The sequence below is a fragment of the Pomacea canaliculata genome, linkage group LG12, assembly GCF_003073045.1.
Source record: "Pomacea canaliculata isolate SZHN2017 linkage group LG12, ASM307304v1, whole genome shotgun sequence".
NCBI classification, from domain to species: Eukaryota; Metazoa; Mollusca; class Gastropoda; order Architaenioglossa; family Ampullariidae; genus Pomacea; species Pomacea canaliculata.
In genome coordinates this window covers 5,722,116-5,745,428 of record NC_037601.1, presented here as the reverse complement: position 1 = coordinate 5,745,428, position 23,313 = coordinate 5,722,116, and the positions used below count along the sequence as shown (strand labels likewise).

Here is a 23,313-nt window from a genome sequence, read left to right as displayed (position 1 = left end):
ACGTTCTTGTAACTTAACGCTTTCATTTAATTTCTAAGTTGACTGATGTAAGTCTTTAATGAATCTTCTGTGCAATTATAGATTACTTGAATGACTTAATCAGTTTCAGTTATTTAACAGATTTTATCAGACGATTCTATCAGTTCGTTACAAGCTACACCTGAGTGATATCCCTGGTGCGCAGCCTCGAAACCCTTGTGAAGGAATTTGAGTGGCGAGGTGTTTTTGTTTAATTTTTGTCAAATGCATTGTTCTGAATATGTTAGAAATACCAGTATGTTAGAAAGTTTGCTTTTATTATGGTAATCAGGAATAGAAAGAGTAGTGAAGCGTATCACTAAGCAGACACAGTCTGTAATTTAACGCAACCTTGGATGAAAAAAAAAAAACAGCACAAAAATGCTAAAGCTTTGGAACAGATGAGTTAAAAGTGAAATTTTATAAATTTTGAAAGACATTAGGTATATTATCGTTTAGTCCCTCAAAAAAGCTTTTTAAATGTCTTTGATTTTTGCGAAGATATTTGTAGTTACATAAAGATTTTTAACATTAAAATCTAAGTTCAGCAGTTATAGCAAAGGGTTACAGGAGTACTCACTATACGAACCTACCGGTGACATTAACAGACAGTATTATGCGACATAAGGTCGAATGAAATAAGGCCTCGAAGTAAATATATTTAACTTTTCTCTGTGAAGAACTTGCATAACAGGAAAGACTCCCATAATTGTTGTTTTTCTTGTGAAAATTTTACATTTTGTTGTTTTTTGCTTTGCTGTAGAAATGGCTACTAATTATTTTAACTTTTTGTAGAGATCGTATTAGTATGAGGATTATATGTTGGATCTTTATTGGAGGGAGCTGTATATGTAACAATAACAACTAACTTTATGTAGTATTTATAGCTTATTTTTCCATATTCTAACTATGATATCCGAGATAGTAATGTATGAGTGTTACACTATGTGTTTATATATTTATATGCACGTGCACAGTGTAATAAAAAAACTGGAAAATACTTGTTTTCTCAAGTTATCTCCTGTGTGCGTTTGTTTTGTGTTGTGGCAATTCCAGGGGCTTTTTTCCACTGGTTACTGATCGCGAACTTGTTTCTGATGCTGCTAATTCTGCTTTTATTGATGAAGGGGTTGTGATGGTGATAATAATGAGATGACGATGGTGGTGGTGATAGTGAGTTTATGGAAACCATGATGGTGGTGTATTCAAAGATGTTCAAGCAAGATTATTCAGTTTACTTCCTCTTAAGTTTCATCTGTCATCACAATATCTGGTCCTATCTTTGAAAACACGTGATGCATACAACCTGAAACTTTAGACAATCGCTGGCCGAGATGTCTGCTTTCGCAGCAATGATGGTAGCGAAGTAATAAAGAATAGAGATGCCGACGATGATGATGATTTTTTTTATTTGGGTTAGCACGTGGTTGCTAGTGATAGAGATGATACTTTTCCATGAACCAAAGTCTTGATCAGTCTTCCTTACCTAATAACTCATGTCACGTCCTCACGTTGTGCTTTGCCCTGACCTGTCCCCAACTCCTACTCCTTTACCCACAACCCCCTCTAGTAAATCAATTAGCAATTGAAATAAGAAGAAATCAACTAGAAGCCTTTTCCTCACAATCTTTGCTGAGGTACCTGTTACCTCTTCCTCCCTCCAGCCCCTTTGACTGCATTGTTAAACCAGTCTTTCAGTATCAATATTCAGTAGCACCTTTTCCTGCTGTATGCAATCCAACAGATTCTGCAAAAAAAGGAGAGTTTTAACAGATAATCAGGAAAAGCCAATACCTACTTTTAACTATCTACATCCATTCATCCTCTACTGAAATATCTTCATTCTTCGAACATTAAAACACAGACTCACCGATTTAACAAAAATCACACAAATACACACTCACCTCAACAGGTTCAATGTTACACTAATTCCTCGATACAAATCTTGTCAGAATTTGCATGCAATAACATCCCAGTCAGGACTCAAACTCGGTTCAGGACTTGTTACAAGCAACTCGTCCGCTCAGGACAAACTGAGAACACCGAGGAGACTGCCACTTCTACCTGCTCTCGTCAAGGAAAAACTTAGTCACAGCAAATAAATTCAAAACACCGCCAACACTCTTTCCTTTCTTCTCTACATAAACAGTCTATCAACACTAGTTGATTAAAAGGCCGGCCGGCCATCACAGGTGGTACGCCGACAGACTGCTCACACCGACAAACGCACAAATCGTTCCTGGCTTAAAAAAAAAAAAATTAAGAAAATAACACAGCAGGTTTGTGACAAAGGTACTGATAAGAAACTGAAAATCGGAAATCGATGACTACCATAAACATCGTCAAATGATGCATGTTTTGTAATAATTGATGATTTAACCGGTTCCCAGACACTTAATCTCCGACACTTAACCCCCTAGACTTTTAATCCCTAAGCACTTAATCCCCAGACACTTAATCCCTAAACTAAATCCTTAACTATAAAAATTATAAAGTCAGCGAAAAATTTAATTGAAATTCAAATTCAAATCATGCTATTAACTTCCACGTCACTTGAACATCTACAACATTAGTTAAAGTTCATATAGGATAGTAAATTTAATGTTCTTCAACAATATATACAGTATATACTTATGCTCGAAGTAGGATAGAAGTTCCGGCATGCGATCATGTTGTGGCATTGACTCTGCAAGCAATTCGAAGGAACCGACAATGTCTTCCTCACGTACATAGGCCAGTGCTGGGAGGTATATAACTTTCATCTACCAAAAACAAGTTTCACATTGTCGTCCTATGTTTCTTCTGTAAAATTTATAAGCGAAAGCCGAGTTGCTGTGGACGCTCATAAGTTAGTCACTTGCTAGTCGGCAGCTACGCCAACCCCCTGGTTGGACTAAAGTTACGCCCGAGCTGCGGACTAAAATTCGCCTAGTCGGGAGCAGTGCAACGGTCGTAAATTTAGTCGGGTACTATACCCCTGCTACGTCCCGACTAAGGCCTTACGCCCGAGCAATGCAACCGGGTCCTGGACTGAAACTTCTCTCGAAAAGCGGTCATCGCAGCTTTCTCAAAGTCTGTTACTATAGTCTCTGGAGCTGCATTAGGCATTAGCTCTCTAACTGCATCCAACAATCTATTATAGGTTGCACTTCATTTATAAAGGATTAAGTGTCTGGGGATTTAGTGTCGGGGATTAAGTGTCGGGGATGAAGTGTCTGGGGATTAAGTGACTGGACACCGATTTAACCACTTAAACCTATAAACATTTACTTTGAGATATTAACTTGCCTGATTGTAATGCCGAGAGAAATCAGTTTGCTTGAAATGGCGATGTATATGATCTTTCAAGCCACTTGGAGTCTTCCTTAATCTCTTATAATATCACGCTGGTTGTTATTTATCGATATCCAGAATCGATGACAATCTCATGTCATTCACTTTATGATAAAGTCTTATGTAGTCCTCATTTTATGTAAGTTCACGTTTCAAAAACAATTTTCCACGAATCCTCTTCTGTTATACCGCATAATATCCAGGTGGCGTGGATGATGTGACAGCTGCTGGTGGTGCTATTCCTGGACTCGCCCATATTCAAGAAGGTAAAAAGTGTTTTCTGAAGAACGACAACGTCTTACAACATGGATATTATGCCGGTATAACAGAAGAGGATTCGTGGCAAATTGTTTTTGAAACGTGAACATATAATATTTTGCAAAACCACAAAACAATGTCCCATTGTCAAGGATTTAAAATTATCTCCCTTGAATGAACACAACCACAACAACAACAACAACAACATCATCATCATCATCATCATCATCATCACCACCACCACCGCAGCCGCTAGGGGCTTATGACTTGCCTACGATCTTGGTCTTCAGAGAACTCTGCTAACCCTTTCATCGTGGACGAGACCTGTATTAGTTACCTGATGTCAGGTCAGGTCAGACCCATGCCCGGTCCGGGCGTAAGGGGGACCGTCCGGCAGCAGCAACAGACAGAAGTTTCCACCCGGTCCTGTCTTGAGCAGATGAGAGCAGGTCTGGCATCTCGCGTTCGGTTCATTCTTTGATGTTGGTGACCCAGCTTTTCCTCGGACGACCACGACGACGGCTCCCTTCGAGGGTTCCTTGCAGGATCGTCTTGGACAGGGTGTTGTGGCGGGTGACGTGACCGAACCAGGCGAGCTTGCGCCGCTTCACTGTTGCCAGAAGGGGTTCATGTGGGCCCACGAGAGAGGTCACGGTGCTCCGTACGTATTCGTTGGTCTTGTGTTCGCGGTACGAGATGCGGAGCAGCTTTCTCAGGCACTTGTTCTCAAAGGCCTGGAGTTTCTTTTCCGTTGCGGCAAGCAGCGTCCAAGTCTCGCAGCCGTAGAGTAGGATTGACACTACGAGGGACTTGTACAGCCTGTGCTTGGTACTGAAGCTGATTGAGTTGCTTCGCCAGATCCTGTCCAGCCTGGACATTGCGGATGTTGCCATACCAATCCTGATACGGATCTCTGCTGTACAGCAACCATCTCTAGTCAGGGTGGCACCCAAGTATTTGAAGCTGTTGACCTCCTCCAGTTTCTGGCCGTTCATGACGATGTTGCTGCTGCTGTCGGTGGTGGAAATAATCCTTACTTTGCTTTTTTCTGAGCTTATTTCCATGCCATAGGCCCCCGCTCGCCTGGAGAGTCTGTCCGTCAAATCCTGAAGTTCGTTGTTACTGCCTGCCATGAGGTCAATGTCATCTGCAAAGCGGAGGTTGCACAGGGGTCTGCCACCAATGGAGATTGAGGTAAGGTGGTTGTGGAGGGTTTCTTGCATGATTTTTTCAAGGAAGATGTTAAAAAGGATGGGAGAGAGTAGGCACCCTTGACGGACCCCGATCGTCATCGCGAAGAACTCGCCTAGTTGGTTGTTGAGTAGTACCGCGCTGGAGGCGTTCTTGTAGAGTGCTGCTACCATCTGGATCAGTCCCTCCTCTATGTTGAATGATCTCATGACCTGCCAGAGTCCATCGTGCCAGACACGATCAAAAGCTTTTTTGAAATCGATGAAGTTATGGTATAGTTCACGTTGATGCTCCAGGTGTTTTTCTATCATAACACGGCAGTTAAAGATCTGTTCTGCAACAAGGCTGTGGACATTCATGATTTAGTGTTGGATAATGACTTTGATGTATTTTTCTTGTCAGAGACATGGTTAAAAGAGATAGGTGATGAATCAGTAATCAAAGACCTTACGCCACAGGGCTATACATTTGCACAAAATCCCAGGAGTGGTAGGAGTGGGGGTGGAGTTGGAGTTTTATTTAAAGTACATTTGAAATTTACAGTGTTGAAGAGACAAACACAGTACAGGTCCTTTGAGTACATAACAGCAAGACTGACATTAGCCAAGCAGACATTAGAGATCATTTGTTTGTATAGACCTCCTCCATCGAAAAAGAATCAGCTTTCCGATTCTCTGTTTCATGAGGAATTTACTATGCTGCTGGACAGTTTACTCACAAAGGAGAAAATTCTTATTTTGGGGGATGTAAATTTTCACTTTGATAGACCTCAAGATAGTGATGTGAAGCGGTTGATTGAGGCTTTAGATAGCCGTGGTCTTTGTCAGCTGATTGATAAACCAACTCATAGACTTGGACACATTCTTGACTGGGTTATCACTTGTGCGCCATCAGAGTCACTGGTCAAGTCAGCTGTTGTCGAGGATTTTTTGATTTCAGACCATTTTGTGCAGTCCTTGGTGACTGATCTTTCTCGACCAAGGCGTAGAAAGACATCTGTTTTGTGTAGAAATTTGAAGAAGGTTGACCTGAACGCTTTCAGAGAAGACCTGCTTCAGTTAAAGTTGTTATTAGATCCTCCCACAGATGTTGATGGGTTAGCAGAGTTATATAATCAGACTTTACTAGAGCTGCTTGATAAGCATGCGCCTGCAGTCAGCAAAATTGTTGTAGATAGACCAGATTGTGCGTGGTTTTGTGAGGGGGTGAGTGAAGCCAAGAAACAGAGACGGCTGGCAGAGAAAAAGTGGAGGAGGACCAAACTTGAGATTGACAGACAGCTGTATAAGTTAGCCAGAAATAAATATGTTTGTGCTGTAAAAAAGGCTAAGTCGCTATTTGTGCAAGAGCAACTAGAGGCTGCGAGTGGAAATCCCAGAAAGATTTTTGACATTGTGAACAGCTTGTTGGGTAAGAACGGAACTAGTCCGGTTCTTCCTGAGGTGGATGTCAAGTCAGCTGCTAATCAGCTGTCTTCCTTCTTTGTTAATAAGATACAGGAAATTAGTGCTGGACTTGAGAGTGCAGCTTGTGAGTTGCCAGAGTGTGAGGCAGATTATTCTGTGCCATTTGCTGGTGTTCCGCTGACTTCTTTTACGTGTATTGATGAGAGTTACTTGAGGAAACTTGTAGCGAGATCAACTAAAACTTCATGTGCCGTGGATCCTGTACCAACTAAATTTATTCTTCAACTTCTGGACATTTTATTTCCTGTCATCTTGGACATTATTAATGCCAGTTTGAGAGCAGGATGTGTTCCACGGTGTTTTAAACAGGCTGTTGTGAAGCCCTTGTTGAAAAAAACGAACCTGAATCCCTCCGACTGTAAAAACTATCGTCCAGTGTCAAATTTATCATATATTTCCAAGCTACTGGAGAGGGTGGTTGCAGAGCAGCTTATGACCCATTTTATTAATTATGGCTGCCTAGATAAATTTCAGTCAGCGTATCGTCCTGGCTTCAGCACAGAAACTGCTCTTCTTCGTGTGACAAATGACATTCTTTGTAGTGTCAACACTGGCAACTTAGTGCTGTTAGTATTACTTGACCTGAGTAGTGCGTTTGACACCATCAACCACTGCATGCTGCTCCAGAGACTGTCGTCAGAGGCTGGTATCCAGGGCGCTGCACTGAAGTGGATTGCCTCCTATCTTGCCGAGAGATCTCAGAGAGTGATTGTCGGCTCTGTAAGCTCTGAGGCAGTTCCTCTGGTGTGTGGCGTACCACAGGGCTCCGTTTTGGGTCCATTATTATTTTCGCTATATGTTTCACAGCTTGGACGGGTCATTGAACGCTTTCAGATGGGACGTCAGTTCTTTGCGGACGATACACAGATTCTGAGCAGTTTCCCCCCCCCCCCCGACCCGGCAGTGGCTAGGGTTGCGCTTCAACGACTTGAATCTTGTTGTGTTGCGGTGAAGGCGTGGATGACCAGGAATCGTCTTAAACTCAATGACGACAAGACAGAAGCGTTACTGTGTGGCCCCAGGGCCAGACGGGAGCAGATTGGCATTAGTGCCGTGCAGGTCGGTGATGCCTCCATAGCCTTTGCTGACTGTGTACGGGACCTAGGGCTGTTTATTGATGCAGAGCTCTCCATGTGCAACCATGTCAGTTCTGTTGTGGCTAAGTCCTACTACTTTTTGAGGACTTTAGGTAGACTACGGCCCATGCTGACTCAAGCTGCTGCAAATTCACTTGCTGTGGCTACCATCACATCACAATTGGACTATTGTAACAGTGCATTGTGGGGTATACCTGCTACTCAGTTGGATCGGCTCCAAAGAGTTCAAAACACAGCTGCCAGGATTGTCACCCGTGCAAAGTCGTCCACTGAGCACATCACCCCGATCCTACAGAGCCTTCATTGGCTCCCAATGAACAAGCGTATTGACCACAAAGTACTTTCCATTGCCCAGTCCTGCATGTCTAAAACTGCTCCTGACTATTTGCAGGAAATAGTTCCTCCGTACCAGCCGTCACGTAGCCTGCGCTCAGGCTCCCAGTCACGCTTCTGTCTCCCTGCAGTGGAAGACACCAACAAGAAGCGCACTGGAGCCAGGGCTTTCAAAAATGCGGCACCTAAGCTGTGGAATGCTCTGCCATCGTCACTCTCCACCATCACCTCACCAACCACGTTCCGCAAGAAACTGAAAACCCATCTGTTTCTTTCAAGCCAGTCTTAAACTACCAAGAAACACTTCTGTCCATTTTTTACTTTTCCTGGTGTTTTATATATTTGTTCACTTTTTTGTTCTTCATTTGTTCTTTTTTCTGCGCAATGAGCATTCTTCGGAATGGATACCTGCGCATTACAAATCGACATCATCATCATCATCATCATTCTACCGTGCTTCTTCCAGCCTGATGTGCGCATGCGTATTCCGTCGCTCAGCTGTCGTACAAGCTAGCTGACACAGGCTGCACGTCTGCAAACAAGTCTGGCTTATTCAAGCCGTGGAGCAGTCCGTGGAGCAGTCCTGCATCAGCACTTACATTTCCTGGAGCAAACGTGTGTCTTCAGTCATGCCATGGATTGTATCGCACAAACGAGTCAAGGCCATCTTTGTGCTGTGCATCATTCTTTGCTGGTTGTCCATCCTCTATGGGGAAAATTTCTTATCTAAGGTAAAATATTTCTTTACAATTCGTCACCATTTTCTATCAAACTATCATTTACCAATGTGCTTTATTTCTATGCAATGCATTCAGAGAAAAGTGTTTGTGTGGGATTTTTTTCTGAATGGTCTTTCCCTGAACATCATGGATTGACTAGTCCATTCCAAACAACTGTTGCGCGGTTATATCAGTTCCACATAGACATGTGCTTCAACACTTTACTGCGATATCTGTTTTGTGATGATTTGGACACTTTCATCACGATTTTATCTATGTTTCTAACTATTATCTATCTGCTCTAGTCCAACGACTTTCCGGTGTGTAGATCTGTCTCATCTCTAAATGTCATCCGACATAAGAACGACTTGGCATTTCCATTTTCGTCTTTGTGTTTCTTGTGATTGTAATGTGTGGTAAGCCTGGCTTCAACTAGGATACCGCGCTAACATTATATACAATCGAAACACACTTTTTGGACATACTTTGTGTGCAGGTTTATGTCTGTTGATCAGTTTGTTTGCTGACATAATTTGGACTGAGTCCATATGTGTGCTTTGTGCATTTTGTGTCTTACTTTGTGTACTATCATTTCTCTTCTCAGGCCCTTTGAGCCCTCTGTTAAAGTATATATATATATACTTTGTTATTATCATGTGCTTCACAAAGAAGATGGTCGTACAACATTTAAGTTTTATCATTGGACAGCTCTGAAAGACATTTCAACTGGAACATAAAGTGAACTTTGTACTTCAAAGTGTTCTCTGGTGACGTCTTTTTCAAATGACGACGAACAAATGACGCTCACAAGACGTCAGACACGAGACACCATTCACACACGAGACAATACGAGACTATGACTCTAGTGCAGTGGTTCTCAAAGTGTGGGCCGCACACGTGAGTCAGATGGTCCGTGGCTGACAGTCATCATATGTAGGGCTAGTGAAAATTCAGGATAACACGGCAAACACGGACGCCGTGATTTAGGCAGACTTCCGTGTAATTTGGCGAATGCCTTGTAATGATCGTGTTTTGTGCATGTTTCCGTGTATATCTGTGTTTCATACAAAATTCCTATTAAATTCTATATGATAGTTCGTCGAACATACATGTGTACTATTTCGATAGGATAGTGTCATGTTTATCAATAACACTAACGTGTATAGGTGGACTGCTGACTGTCTTCCGAGACCAACTGTCTTGTGGCAACTTAAATGGGGAAGTAACAATCGCCCCCACTAGGGTGGAGTGCTTACAAGCCCGAGGGCTCTTATGCTCATTACTGTTATTATTCATTTCAGTTTCTCTCGGTTACTCACAGAAGAGAGAGCTCATCATCACGGAATATTTATTGTTTACAGGAAATAAGGGAATATTGTTTACAAGGCCGTTTAAGAACTTTATAGTGGACTTAGAGCTTTATAGTGGAAAAGCAAACTGATGGCGTGGCATTTACATTTACCTTCAGACGAGAGCCTGCGTACATTGTCTCTCTCATCGCGCATTACTGTCAACCCTGTGGCTATTGTGCACAGTCAACAGTATTTTCCCTGTTATAAGAACACTACAAAGTAAGATAATGTAAAGCAATGAAGATATTTGTTTTGCTTTCTCTTACATTTGAAAAACAATCTTTAAAAAGTTTCCTAATTACAGACACATCAAAGCAGCAGTGTGCAGCCTAACAAACCCATGGAATACAATGTGACGATGGTCAGCGCCTACATTGACATCGGTGAGTTCGGCAAAGATTCCCCGAACAATACGCGCGACCACAGGATCTACCAGAAATGGTCATGGGCCTACTCCGCCATCTACTCGCCGCTTGTATTCTACACAGACTCCCCGTCCTTCGCCGACCACATGCAGCACGTGCGACAGAAACTGCCGGATATCACTAAGATTATCTTCGTCAACCGCACCAGCCTGTGGGCCTTCCAGCTGAGGGACGCCATCGCAGCCATTTACGGTGATGGCTACCCTGTACACTACCCCAACACCGTCTACCCGGATTACACGTGCGTCACGCACGCCAAGTTCGAGTTCATCAAAGACGCCATCTTGAACAGCTACTTCTACAGCAGGCATGTGGTGTGGGTGGATGTAGGCTACTTTCGAGACATGTGTCCAATACACGAGAGCACCACAGCTGTCACAATGCAACCTTTGGCCAACCTGGATCCCAAGCGGGTTATGTGTACACAGGTGGGGGCGCCGAACTTCACGATGGCTTGGAGAGATATTTTCTGGAAGAATATCAACTGGGTAGCAGGCGGCTTCTTCTTGGCTAAACGACAGGTCATGGTGAATTTCGTGCTGCAGTATCAAAGAGCCGTGGAGCTGTTCTTGCGACTAAATCAAAGCCAGGTGATGGTCTTTAACGGGATACAAATTACCCTGGATATTATGAGTACTAGCACAATGCGACCCTCCTAAGGTTGAGTTAATGGCATGCACACGGTTTCACACACACACATAGGCAAGCAGGCAGAGGTGAGGATTACATGAGGTAAAATAGTAGTGTTTCCAGACGATTAACACCTTTTATATTATGTTGTTTCTCTTTCTCTCCTCAGGTGGAGCAGCATGTCCTATATTCTATTTACACCGACGAAGGCAGAGAAATTGTAAAGCCAACAATAGAACTTCAACCAATTCAGTCTGACTGGTTTGATCTTGGATTCAACTCTTTAGTTCCAGTAAAAGGTTCTGCTTTATCTTAAAGACTTGAATTCATGTCTACGTTCCAAAATGTGCAAAGAACTATATATATTAACAAACTTTTATTGCTATTTTTATTATTGAATTTGTAGAGTACATTTAAAAAATTTTGAAAGACATTAGGTATTTTATCGTTTAGTCCCTCAAAAAAGCCTTTAAAAAGTACTTATTACTTTTTTTCTAAAAGTATCTACACAAATTTACTTTTCAACAAAAACTAAAGGTTTCTTTTTTAAAAACAATTTTACAAAACTGGCGCGTGTTTAACAGCTCCAATAAATAATGTTTTGTTATTTTAAAACACAGAAGATTTACTATAAAGACAAATACCTGATAATATATTTTTATTATACAACTTGATGGCTTATCTTGATGGAAGAGATTCGTTAAGATTGAGCTTGATTTTTAAAAAATCATTTTAGACCATGGATTTAATTTTATGCTAACAACTCTGAAAGTCTTTGATTTTGGCAAAGATATTTGTAGTTATTATAAAGATTTTTAACATTAAAATCTAAGTTCAGCAGTTATAGCAAAGGGTTACGGGAGTACTCACTATACGAACCTACCGGTGACATTAAGAGACATTATTATGCGACATAAGGTCGAATGAAATAAGGGCTCGAAGTAAATATATTTAACTTTTCTCTGTGAAGAACTTGCATAACAGGAAAGACTCCCATAATTCTTGTTTTTCTTGTGAAAATTTTACATTTTTTTTGTTTGTTTTTTGCTTTCCTCTAGAAATGGCTACTAATTCTTTTAACTTTTTGTAGAGATCGTATTAGTATGAGAATTTTATGTTGGATCTTTATTGGAGGAGCTGTATATGTAACAATAACAATAACAATCAACTTTATGTAGTATTTATAGCTTATTTTTTCCATATTCTAACCACGATATCCGAGGTAGTTATGTATGAGTGTTACACTATGTGTTTATATATTTATATGCACGTGCAGTGTAATAAAAAAACTGGAAAATAATTGTCTCCTGTGTGCGTTTGTTTTGTGTTGTTGCAGTTCCAGGGTCTTTTTTCACTGGTTACTGATCGCGCACAGAACTTGTTTCTGATGCTGCTAGTTCTGCTTTTATTGATGAAGGGGTTGTGGTGGTGATAATAATGAGATGGCGATGGTGGTGGTGATAGTGAGGTTATGGAAACTATTAGGGTTGTGTGTTCAAAGATGTTCAAACAAGGTTGTTCAGTTTACTGTTTTCAGTTTAGTTGAAGCAGTAAACTGATGAATTCTGCCCTAAAAAGACAGATCTCTTTCTAGGGAGATGCCTTTTTTGATGTGACAGGCGGTGATGGGTTAGGAACCTTCGAAAATTTACGACACAGCACACTGTCAGCTTATTAGTAGTAGTGGTAAACATTCATGAATTGGGAAATGATCACAGCACAAGTAGTAGCCAGACTTATGCAGTCCTCAATCTTTTCTAAGAAAGTCTTTCTTCTGATCCTTTGCACCCACCGCTTATATCCCGCCATCAACATGCGTGTGTCTGGTAACAACAGGTTGCCTGTGCACTCGATCTGATATTTGTTCGCTCAATTACCAAAGCAAATGTAATCAACAATGCTTTGTACCGATCATGAACCTAACGCAAACTGCAAAATGAATCCACATCTACCAGGAAAGGGATCAACCGACTGAAATTATCAAATCTGTGATCACTTTCTGACAACGCATGCGATGTATATATACACTCGTGAAAATTAAGTGTAGCAGACGATATTTTTCAGCATCAGTATTTTTCCAGCCATTTTTTTTTTAATTTACTTTTGTTACAGTTTATAACATGTCTCGGTAAAAGCAGCCGAGTGGCTTAAAAAAAATTATCCCTTCTTCCGTTTTAACCACGTTTTTCTTTTCTTTCTTTCTTTTTTTTTTTCTTTTTTTTTTTTTTTTTTTTTGTTTGTTTGTTGTTTTTTTTTGTTTTTTTGTTGTTGTTTTTTTGTTATCTTTCCTTCTTCCTTCTGAATTAATATTTGGGTGTGGCCGCGACGAATCCAGTCGAACTTCAACTGAGCGCAGACCATACACAGAAATGACAAAGACAAAATTCACGTAACAAACAAAACTAATTTAATAGCCACAAAAATAATACTGATAGGAATCAAAAATCAAACATTCCACACTCTCACATGAACAAATATAGATCAGCGCGAACAATCCAACAAACAAAAAAATAGATAAATTAAAATAAGACAAATCAGCTGCCCTGTGCACAGGCTAATCTCAGTCACCGTATATACAATACATCACCCGCATGCACTGCAGGGTGACAGTTCAGAAGTCCGTTGAAGATGTCCACAGACGGCAGCCCGCCCTCTAGCCTTGCTTGCCGCTCTAAAGACGTACCCCCACCCCTCTGTCTTCTCGTCCAGATGCGATGATGTTGGCCGGCCACTGGCCACGTAAGCTTCTGCTCGAAGATTCCTGCTCTAGGTGTTCAGTCGAAAGCCTTTCCGCACACTGGTGCAGCAGAGTCGCGAGTTCACTCGCCGACGAGATGATGATGATGGTGCAGGGTGGACGCTCGACACGATGACGGACAGCAACGCGAACAAAGGATGTGAAGACACGGTGACACGAAGGAAGAGCGAAAAATAACAACAGGTGGAAGAGTGAAGAAGAACAAAAAATAAGCCTGTAGATAAAACAATTCTTACAATCAACAGGCGTGTCCTGAAACTGCTCATTTCTAAAACAATATTTTCACACCGACACATATATCTGACCATCGGACTAATCCTAAGATTCGTCAAAAATCTAATGTTGATCTTACACAAATCCATACAACGGGAAATGAGTACGTGCTACAAGCGTCGCGACCCGGCAATCACGAACGTTAACCTAACAAAGTACAAGTCTTGCAATTAAACGTCGGACTATGGCTTTGAACATAAAAGATTCTCTCACTTGCACTTCCACCGCCACCCAAAGGCCCTTACAGACTAGAATGGTGTGGAACCCGACAGAATGAATCTCCACTCACCCAAAACGGCTTGTGGCAGATCGGTCGACACAAAATGGAAAACTCTGACTGTCATGGCCACGGTCCAGCACCGTCTGTTACTTGATGACGACTACCCATGACGTCAAAGAAGAAAAAAAATAAAATGACGCATCAAGGAAGCTGTGCGCGCGCGCAAGACGTAAGATAAAGAGGGGACAAAAGCGCGAAGACAACACCTAACGATGGGCCAGCTCAGTATGGGAGGCATGCAAGGATGACAGCACAATCGCTGACACGCGACAGTGATGTTATGGTCTGGGACTAGCAAAGAATTCCTGCATGATAGCTTGCAGTTGACAGCCTTGTGGCCGACTTAGAAGGGTAAAAAAAATCAAGTTCTGACAAATTGGTCAAGACTCAGTCGGAAGGGTGTTTCAGCAGAGATTTTTGGTTTTTACTTAGGATTTCGTTTCTACTCGGAATATGACAGCATGTACATGTCTGAGCTACTTGCCGCGTTCTTCTTCTTTCCCTACCATCATGATGACAATAAAGCAGATGATGCGAGCTCTGGTGTCGACGGAGGTACTCCGACGGAAGTGTCGACAAACCACCAGCAGTCCATGAACACACATCCATGATGACAATGACTGAACTTCGCAGACGCTTTGTTGATTAATGAGTGCTAATACGCTTTTCCTCGAAATATAATGCTGAGGACTCGACAGTGCGAGCTTATGCCGTTCTGCTTTGTTTGATGTCATTTCCTGCCGACCTACGACCTACATCGACAACTTCCGCGGTTTCGTTTCTTCTTCCCAACGTAGTTTCCGATCTGTTAAAGTGTGTCGATCTTGGTTGGCTCCTTGCCAGCAAGAAATTTCCTGAAAGGGTTCCTCGACGAGTCATTTGGTCGTAAGCATGGGTTATTATTAAAGGTTGTTATATATACACGCTTGCAGCAGTCGTGTGTTAGTTCATTCGACAGCGGGAAAATGTCTCAGGTTCGAAACTGGCTTGCCCAGACTCTGGTAAACTCTTTCTTTCGATGTCTGTCTCAGGAGAATAGGAAAGCCTTGTGGTGCGACTCCTGCAAGAAATCATGGGTCCTTACGGGCCCCATCCAACACTCCTTTACCACCACTAGTACATAGGCTGGCACACCATACAGAAAACATTCAACAGCTTTTCAAAATCTCATCATTTCCACGCCTTCAGTTACATGATTGCTCTTACATTCGATTTTGATAAATACGTATAATTATTAGAGATTCGATTAAACAATTTAATTATTTGCAACATGAGAGTCTGCGTGAAACGCAAGATGAGACAGCAGTATACAGAAACATCAGAAGAAAGGGAAGAGGTGGGGATGGTGTAATGTCTGTCAGATGGCTGGACAAATAAGTGCAGAAGTAGAAGTGTATACGTCCAACAAGCGACAATGAAATCTTTCATCACAGCGGCGAAGGGTACACAACTCCAGTTTGCCTGCGCACAACCTGAGAAAAGACAACAACATCAACAAATGGAGTTATGTCTCAACGGGCCTTCTTATCCTGCTATGTACAAGTGTCTAATTTGGTCAGTTTTAGATATAACAGTCATGTGATTCCTTGTACAACCCTCGCGTATTTTTTAATTTGTATATGATAGTCATATATATTTACAGCCTGATCGTAAACATTTGCCAAATATGGTCAGATTCGACGACGAAACTCGATCGCTGGCCTTTGTGTTGACGAAGTGTCTTATGACACGTGGGAGATAATGACACCACATAGCAGCTGGACAACAGAGCCACTCAATGACTCATTAGCCACATGGGGTGCACCTAACCTTTGGCCCGTAAGGCCACTCCCGTGTGACCGCTGTCGACCGAAATAGTATCGTGACGTCAGGGATTCGCCTCACAACTCGAGCGCCAATCAAACTGTCGCCTTGTCACGTGACGCAGCCGGCAAGAGCTGAGGAGAGAGGAGGCGGGTCGAGATAGAGGGAGAGCCTGTGTATCAAAGGTAAGTGTTTCTCTGCTTATTGCTGTGACCATGCCTGCGAGGAGAGAGCAAGGAATCATTCCAGCTCAGCTTACAGCGCATTCAGGAAATAATGTTTTAAGTTGTTTTCTTGTTTGACACGTACGAGTGGTGAGTGAACACATCCCTGCTCACTGTGAGCCAGCTCGACACACTTGATCGACACGATTCTCGCGGTAGTATCACCCGGCGTGTGAGTGCTTGGCCACGGCTCGGGGGACAGCTAACAGACGACCGGTACGTCAACAGCACACCCTCTTATTCTTTTTGAGAAGATCCGGGTACGACTGGCTACCCGTGTGTCTTGAGCGTGCACGAAAACTTTGCAGCGTTGTACAGCTACGCACCTGACTTCTGATAACAACTCGGGACGAGTGCACTGACAGATTTATGCCAAGGTAGACCAGACATAAGTACTGCTGTTCTGTTACCGAACGTTTGTCAACAGCTTTTAATTTTCTTTATATTTAATGTCTGAGTTTCGCTCCGGAAGTTAAGTGTTAACGCTGCTCGCTGACAACAACAACAGTAATCGCCGTCAGCTCTCATTTCTGGTCACGGATTAACAACCTTCTACACTGATTCTTTTATCACCTTTACGTCTAAGCTTGAAACACACCTTTTCAGGACGACGACCTCACTGTGACCCTGTCGTGACCCTGAACGAGCATAACGTGTCTGTAATTTACTTTGTGTATGAGTGTGTGTTGTAGGTGAGGATGTCTGTTATATACGAATGTGGGTGCATGGTTGTTGACGAGTTAGTCTTTGTATGATTTATGTAAAGCGCTCTGAGCAAATCTTTGGAAAGGCGCTATAAAATTCCCCTTTATTATTATTACCTTGGAATAAGGGAGGCGGGGCAAGGATACGCACGTACGCCTGCATGCACTCTGCACACACACCCACGTCTTAAGGTCAATAGTCTCTACAACAACATTATGATAACCCGCTATAGTTATCAGTTATCGTCGAATGAGTTAAGAAACTTGGGTTTCCAGCAAAAGTATAAGACAGTCCGTAAAATCTCTCGCTAAATGTTTTAGTAAGATAAGGTCAGTACACTAGTAAATTTTTAAGCAAGTCCACTGAAAATTTGCAAGGTAGAAAGTTTGCAAATTTTGTGACGCCTGTTCGTATATAAGAATAACACTAACACACACACACAAATAGTATCAGTGAATGTTGGTTCACCTCTTTTGTCTCTTTGGCTTAGCCGTCACTTGCAGGTAAATGTAAGTTTTGCTCTTTATGTGGTTTCGCCGACTTGTATATATATATAATGATGTATAGAGATATGAATTGTATTAACTCACTCAAAAAATAATAAGCTTTAGGGTAGACGACATGTTTAATCCAAGACTTCTAACAATGACGGCTGTCAAGTACAAACCCAGAGGTAAACGTGGAAACTCGAGAGCTAACACTCAGCCACAAGGTATTAAGATCAGCTTAGTAACTGATCTGTAGTCGCTACAACCGATGTATGATATACTTACCATAAGACTTGTAGCAGCTGTCCCCCTGTGTCCAATAAAAGCCCGAATTCGTAAAAAAATTGCAGGTCGGCGATAAGGACAGACTTCGCCCACGAGCTGTGACGTACACGGGGTGTGCAATTGAAATGTTCGCGTGCTTAATCGAACGAACATTAATTAAATAAGCCGTTCTCAATAAGGCTGTTAGCAATCTCGACAAATGTGGATAAATGAGTTGTTGCCGTGTAAAAGGCCAGGTGAAAAATACGTTTGTCTAGGTTTCTGGTCACGTGATCTTAGTCAAGGGTGCGACAGGTCTGCTGGCATGAACACGTTATCTTCATTAACCTTTTGTGACCAGTAGATTTTTCCTTTTCCTTGTTAAAAGGGGAAATCGGTCTAAAGAAACTTGGTATAACAATTCATTGATAAAAATGTTTACACGTGAGATGATTAACTGTCGAAATAAGTTTGTTTTACCGTTGGGACTGTTTGTCGTGCTTTCCAACCGTTTCTGCAGGCTGAATCTCAAAGATCCCCATTTGACTGGCCATAACCGGGCAGATATGTATATCCAAGTCTGGCAGGGTTGTATGAAGGTCGCACTGGCTTTGGGACGAATACTCTGAACATTAGAACTTTGTTTAGCCTGCAAAAACCAAACTTATTCGCCTGTATCTTACCAGCACGATGGGACTTATTTGCCTGTATATTGCCAACAGAATTGGGACTTAATTGTGTGTATATTGAGAACACAATGGGACTTTGAGGTTTGACACCTCGTCACTGATTGCTTAAGTAGGGCAATAAAATAAGGAAACGATGACAGCTGTCAGATTTCGGTTCCCGACGACGGCCTTCCTAATCACAGGCACCAGTCCCGAGATGTGCTCCTTACCCCCTAGATTTTTCGATTCGTCTCAGTTTTTGCTGATCTTGTTGTTTGATTTTGTTTTGGTTTTTTTGTTGTTTTTTTTTTTGGTTTTTTATTGTGGTATTTTGGTTTTTTATTGTGGTGTTTTTAAGTTTTTGTTTTGAAGACGCTGTCGGTCCGAGCCATGCAAAGCGCCGGACAGCCCCGAAAAATCTTCTGTCGGTATCTCCCATGCTTGTTTACAAAACAACTATTTTTGACAGCCATGCTATTTCTCCTATGTTCATGGCCATACAGTCCTTTCAAGCCGCCACGACGAGTACATACGATTTTTATTTATTTATTTATTTTTGGGGGCTAGAATTCATGTTAAGGCAATAGCTCACTATGTCCTACTTACCGCGACGCATGTGCCCGTGGGCGCATAACGTCTGGTTCATAAAAGCCTGTTGCTAACCTTACGGGCGCACGTTCTGCTGTACGCACAACAGAGGTCATCCGCTTAATGATAATTACGAAAAGAGTACGAACCTTTTACTTTTGAAATCATGTTTAAATTTCCACTTCATCGCTGCCTTCCATGGCCATTTATGTATTTATTGTCAATGCAATGTGTTCCGTGTCCGCAGGTTACGTAAGGTTATAGTAACAACATAGGGAAAGATGGACGAAAGTGCACAGGGAACAACGCAGTCTGCAGACGGCAATCAAGATGTGGACATCCTGTACCTGTGGAAGATCCCTGTCGACAGGACATATGTCAAATCTATCATAGGCGTCCTCAAAGTTGTCATCGCGGTAAGTTCTTATATAAAAGGGTTTACACACCCACACCCCACACATACAAACGCACACAATCTCTCTCTCTCACACACACAGAGAGTATTCTTTCGGTCATGTTTAAAACCTTACATCGCCATACATACGAAACAAACTGTACTTGCAAAAATAGCCAGGAAGAATTACAAGCAGGAACAAAATTGCTGACCTATGCTTATTGTTTTCAGTTCTGTTTTGTTTTCAGATTCTTTCCCTGATCGCATTTGTTTGCTGTGCTTCGGGGCGCTCTGACGTGTGCGATAAAGAGTTCTCGTCGACCTACAACTACTTCGAGTTCGTGTCCATATCTGCCTTCCTCACAATCATAAGTCTCTGGTTTTTCTTCGTCCTGACTCTCCACAGACGGATTTGCTTCAAATTAATACCATGGGTCTTTGTGGTAATAATGGCAACATTTTTAACTGTAGTGTTTTTCTGTATTCTGCAATTTAACGAGGGATTTGAGTGTGAACAGGAAATTAAGCCCACACTTTACAATATTTTACTAGATTTATATTTCCTTGTATACGAAAGACCGTTTTGTTAACCTATTTTGTTGATCCGAGTTTCATACAGATTCTGATAGGTACAGACTATAAATATATTTTGTAAATATCTGAGCCTGAAACACAGCTGTTTATTTCTTATATAATTTTTAAGTTGGCTGTCAGTAATCAACAAAATCTGCTAAACCTCGCTCCAGCTCGTGAATACCGTGTTATGCCAAATTATGAAGATCCAGTCGACTTTATGTAGACTATCCGGTACTGCAACGGTTAACGTCTGTCACAAATACAGTGGGGATTGGCTGTCCTGGGTTCGAATCTCGTCTCGGGAACGCTGTTCTTTCTCTGCGTGTGGCACCTGTTTACAAGGCTGACTGTTTTGCATTAGTTCCCTCCCACACCCACAAACCACCCCATGAAGAAAATTTCACATCTAAGCTGGTCGGACGTGATTTTAGAAGCCCCGGATCTCATCTTGATACAAACAAAAAGATCCCTCATTGCGGATCACGAAAGGCAATTTCTTTTAACGGTACATAACTCTGCGTCCGACTCCCCTTTGTTTAATCTGCTTAGCTCCCCTTCCCTCTGTTTCCGAGGCATCGTACCCGATACCGCAGTTAATAAAAAAATCGACTAACCAGGAGCAACTGTCGATCGTCTGTTGTAACCATACAGGACGACTTTACCTACCCATCCTACCCACTAAATACCTGCCACCAAGACACTGTACTCGTCTGTTTTCATTATGTGAGGTTGCACTCCATTTTGTGCACAGAGGTAGCTGTGAACAGGTGAAGAAACTCATCTTTATCTAATGTGTCGAGATTCGTCTTTCATTTGGCGATTTCTTGTTCGAGGCACTAATAAATAATATGGAGTTTTTGCAGCGTGATGTTTCACCATTCAGTAAGGTTCTTAAAACCTATTGACATTATTTAATGATTATACTCAATTTTTATATTTTCACAATACCTTTCTAATTTGGATCGCAGCATTTTTTTACATTAATAGCATTCGTTGGCTTAGTACTTTATAAATACCCTTCGATTTATGTTCCATTAAATAAACAATATTATTTATGTTCCATTAAATAAACAATAATATTTCAACTAACTTGAGGGGGGGATAGGGACGCACAAAACGCTTGGAGTACTACCTCCTAAGTCCTTGCAGAGAAAAAGTCTTTAACTGTCACTGCAGTCACGTGCCCTGTGCGGCTGATCTGTTGCAGGACTTGATCTACTGCGTCGTCTACATCATCATGTATGTTATCGCCGACATCGTCCTGGCTGCTCAAACCTGTGGAAAAGGTTCCAACGAAGCCGGAGCGGTGAGTCTGAGACTTGCTTTCTTCGCCAAGTAACGGACAACTTCCAGTGGCGATTGGAAATCCGACATTTCTTGGCTCTGTGGGCATTAAGTCTTTTTCTCTACTGCCCCAGCATCTCATTCACCCACCCACTCACTCACACTCGCTTACACTCACTCTAATCTTCTTTTTCCCTTTTTTTTCCATCTGGGAGTATGCATGAGGTGTGTTTTGGAAAAGTGAGGAGTTTGGGAATAAAAAGTGAACACAAATCAACAGTACATGCACTGCACTCGAAAACATTTTAAAAGCCACTTAAAACTTTACCCTGTAAGTGCTTAGACAGGTGTGTATCATCACTCGAGGTGCATGGCTGTCGTATTTTCCAGGTTTTCGGATTCTTCACGGTGGCGGCGTTCGTGGCGCACGCTGTCTTCACCTTCTTGCAATGGAGACGGTCGCGGACTCAAGCGACGTCCGAGTCCTCCCCAAAACCCTCCCCCGAGTACAGCGCCGAGCGCAACATGGAAAGCTACTAACCAAACACAGCATTCAATGTGGAAAAACTTCTAGCCAACACTAACCCTGCAATATGAAAAAACTACTAGCCAACACCAACACTGCAACTTGGAAACATACCAGCCGAGTACAGCACTTAACCCAACAGGAAACGCAGCAACTTTTTGCAATGACAAATACAACATGGAAACTCATCAACTTAATGCAGCACCGAATGCAGAAATGGCAAAATTGCAACGTAATGCAACCTGGAAGCACAGCAACCCAATGCTCAGCAACACAACATGGAAATATATCAACAATACAGCGATGAACGAAATATGAAAAGTATCAACTGAAGACAGTGCCCAACGAAAGATGGAAGCCTGTAAGACGATGTAACATCAGTCCCTTGACGATTTGTCGCTCTGTGTGTGTGTGTGAGCGCGTGTATGAATGATTGCATTTGAATACACTCACACTCCTTGTGTGCTACGGAGATTAGCATGTCCCATGCAAGTTGACCTCTCTGCACTATGTCGTGATGAACTCAAGCGTGACGTGATTAACCACACCTTTTGTCAATCATCATGATCACCACCTTCAAGGTTCACTTGGACCTATGGTTCACTTGGACCTGTATTTCACATCAGTCGCTGAACATATCTTGTTACACATCGAACACGGTCACACAATGTTCTTCTTTTACAGAGGTGCCTTGCTCTGCCAGCAGTCTGTTACAGTGTCACTGTCAAAGTCCACCATCAGGATATTTTTTAACCACCTATCATTAATATGATCACAGAGGTTCTCCTTAAGTCAGACTCTTTCTTCTGACTGCTTTATTAATGGATTATTACAGCAAACCCTGACAACTACATTACGGCTAGCGTATCTCTTTGATCACTCCATGTACAAAAATAATTCTTTATATTTTCTCATTATTGTGGCTGTTTTCAACAGTAATATTACAATCAATTTCATCCTAACATTTTATTGAAAGTGCCATCATTCTGAACCAGTGAAAAAGAAAATGGCACATTTTTCCATATAAAAACGAGATCGACAGAACGCTGGCGACTATAATCTGTGCATCATTATTTCCATATTAAAGCCACTCTTGCCGGGATGACACACCCAGACACACAACTGAGGGTAGGTTGTTCCGTTGTCCATCGGTAACGTGCAAGTGACGCACAATGGCGATATCAAGGTTACAAACTGTTGTATTTATTCTTTTCATCGTCTTCCAGATTCTTTGCCAGTGTGTGATATTTTGAAACTTTATAACTCGATCAAGTTATGCATAAATTCAACACTGTTGTTGTTTTGTTTGTTTGTTTGTTTTTTCTGACATGTTGCAAGTTTGATCGAATAAATAAAGGAGTGACTAAAATTTATGCGGGTTTTCGTCATTGTTCTGACTAATATGTTTTGGAATTTCTTAGTATTTTTACTCCCCTGAAACGCCATCTCTCTCACTCATTGGTGAGTGTGCGCGCAAACACACACACACACACAGAGAAATATGCGTGCACTGAACATTTGACAATAAATCGAAGCCAGTGCATATGCCTGGAAGAAACTAAAAAGAAAAAGCACAGTAGGAATTTATTCTCTCTCTCTCTCTTGTTAAACGGTATGAAGTCGGTCCTTAAGCGGTTTTCTTTCGCATGTTGATTTACAA

The 23,313-nt window shown here is 41.9% G+C and overlaps 2 protein-coding genes across 6 annotated transcripts in view; both read left to right on the top strand.

Moving 5' to 3' along the window:
- The window catches only part of LOC112576967, a 28,734-nt gene extending 15,470 nt beyond the window's left edge, over positions 1-13,264 (top strand). For all 3 annotated transcript variants that reach the window (XM_025259870.1, XM_025259869.1, XM_025259868.1), the window contains 2 exons: positions 10,072-10,782; positions 10,992-13,264. In XM_025259870.1, coding sequence (XP_025115655.1) covers positions 10,072-10,782; positions 10,992-11,138 — 858 coding nt within the window. In that variant the 3' untranslated portion in view covers positions 11,139-13,264. The remainder of the gene's footprint in view (positions 1-10,071; positions 10,783-10,991) is intronic.
- Positions 13,265-15,983: 2,719 nt separating this feature from the next.
- On the top strand, positions 15,984-23,024 carry LOC112577234 (CKLF-like MARVEL transmembrane domain-containing protein 4). Of its 3 annotated transcripts, none has more exons than XM_025260264.1 (5): positions 15,984-16,121; positions 19,121-19,289; positions 19,516-19,710; positions 21,051-21,149; positions 21,518-23,024. In XM_025260264.1, exons 2-5 carry the CDS (start codon positions 19,155-19,157, stop codon positions 21,665-21,667), a joined length of 579 nt encoding a protein of 192 aa, XP_025116049.1. In that variant the 5' UTR covers positions 15,984-16,121; positions 19,121-19,154; the 3' UTR covers positions 21,668-23,024. The 3 variants fall into 3 exon arrangements, with proteins under 3 accessions (XP_025116049.1, XP_025116051.1, XP_025116050.1); XM_025260266.1 differs by lacking the exon at positions 15,984-16,121 and adding an exon at positions 16,159-16,376; XM_025260265.1 differs by lacking the exon at positions 15,984-16,121 and adding an exon at positions 16,410-16,537.
- The last annotated feature ends 289 nt before the right edge of the window (positions 23,025-23,313 follow it).

Bases quoted from the DNA above. Each gene is read 5' to 3' on its own strand.
- LOC112577234 (XM_025260264.1), top strand. From the start codon at position 19,155: ATGGACGAAAGTGCACAGGGAACAACGCAGTCTGCAGACGGCAATCAA. The intron at 19,290-19,515 runs GTAAGTTCTTAT...TTTTGTTTTCAG, and splicing joins TCCTCAAAGTTGTCATCGCG to ATTCTTTCCCTGATCGCATT. The intron at 19,711-21,050 runs GTAATAATGGCA...GATCTGTTGCAG, and splicing joins TAATACCATGGGTCTTTGTG to GACTTGATCTACTGCGTCGT.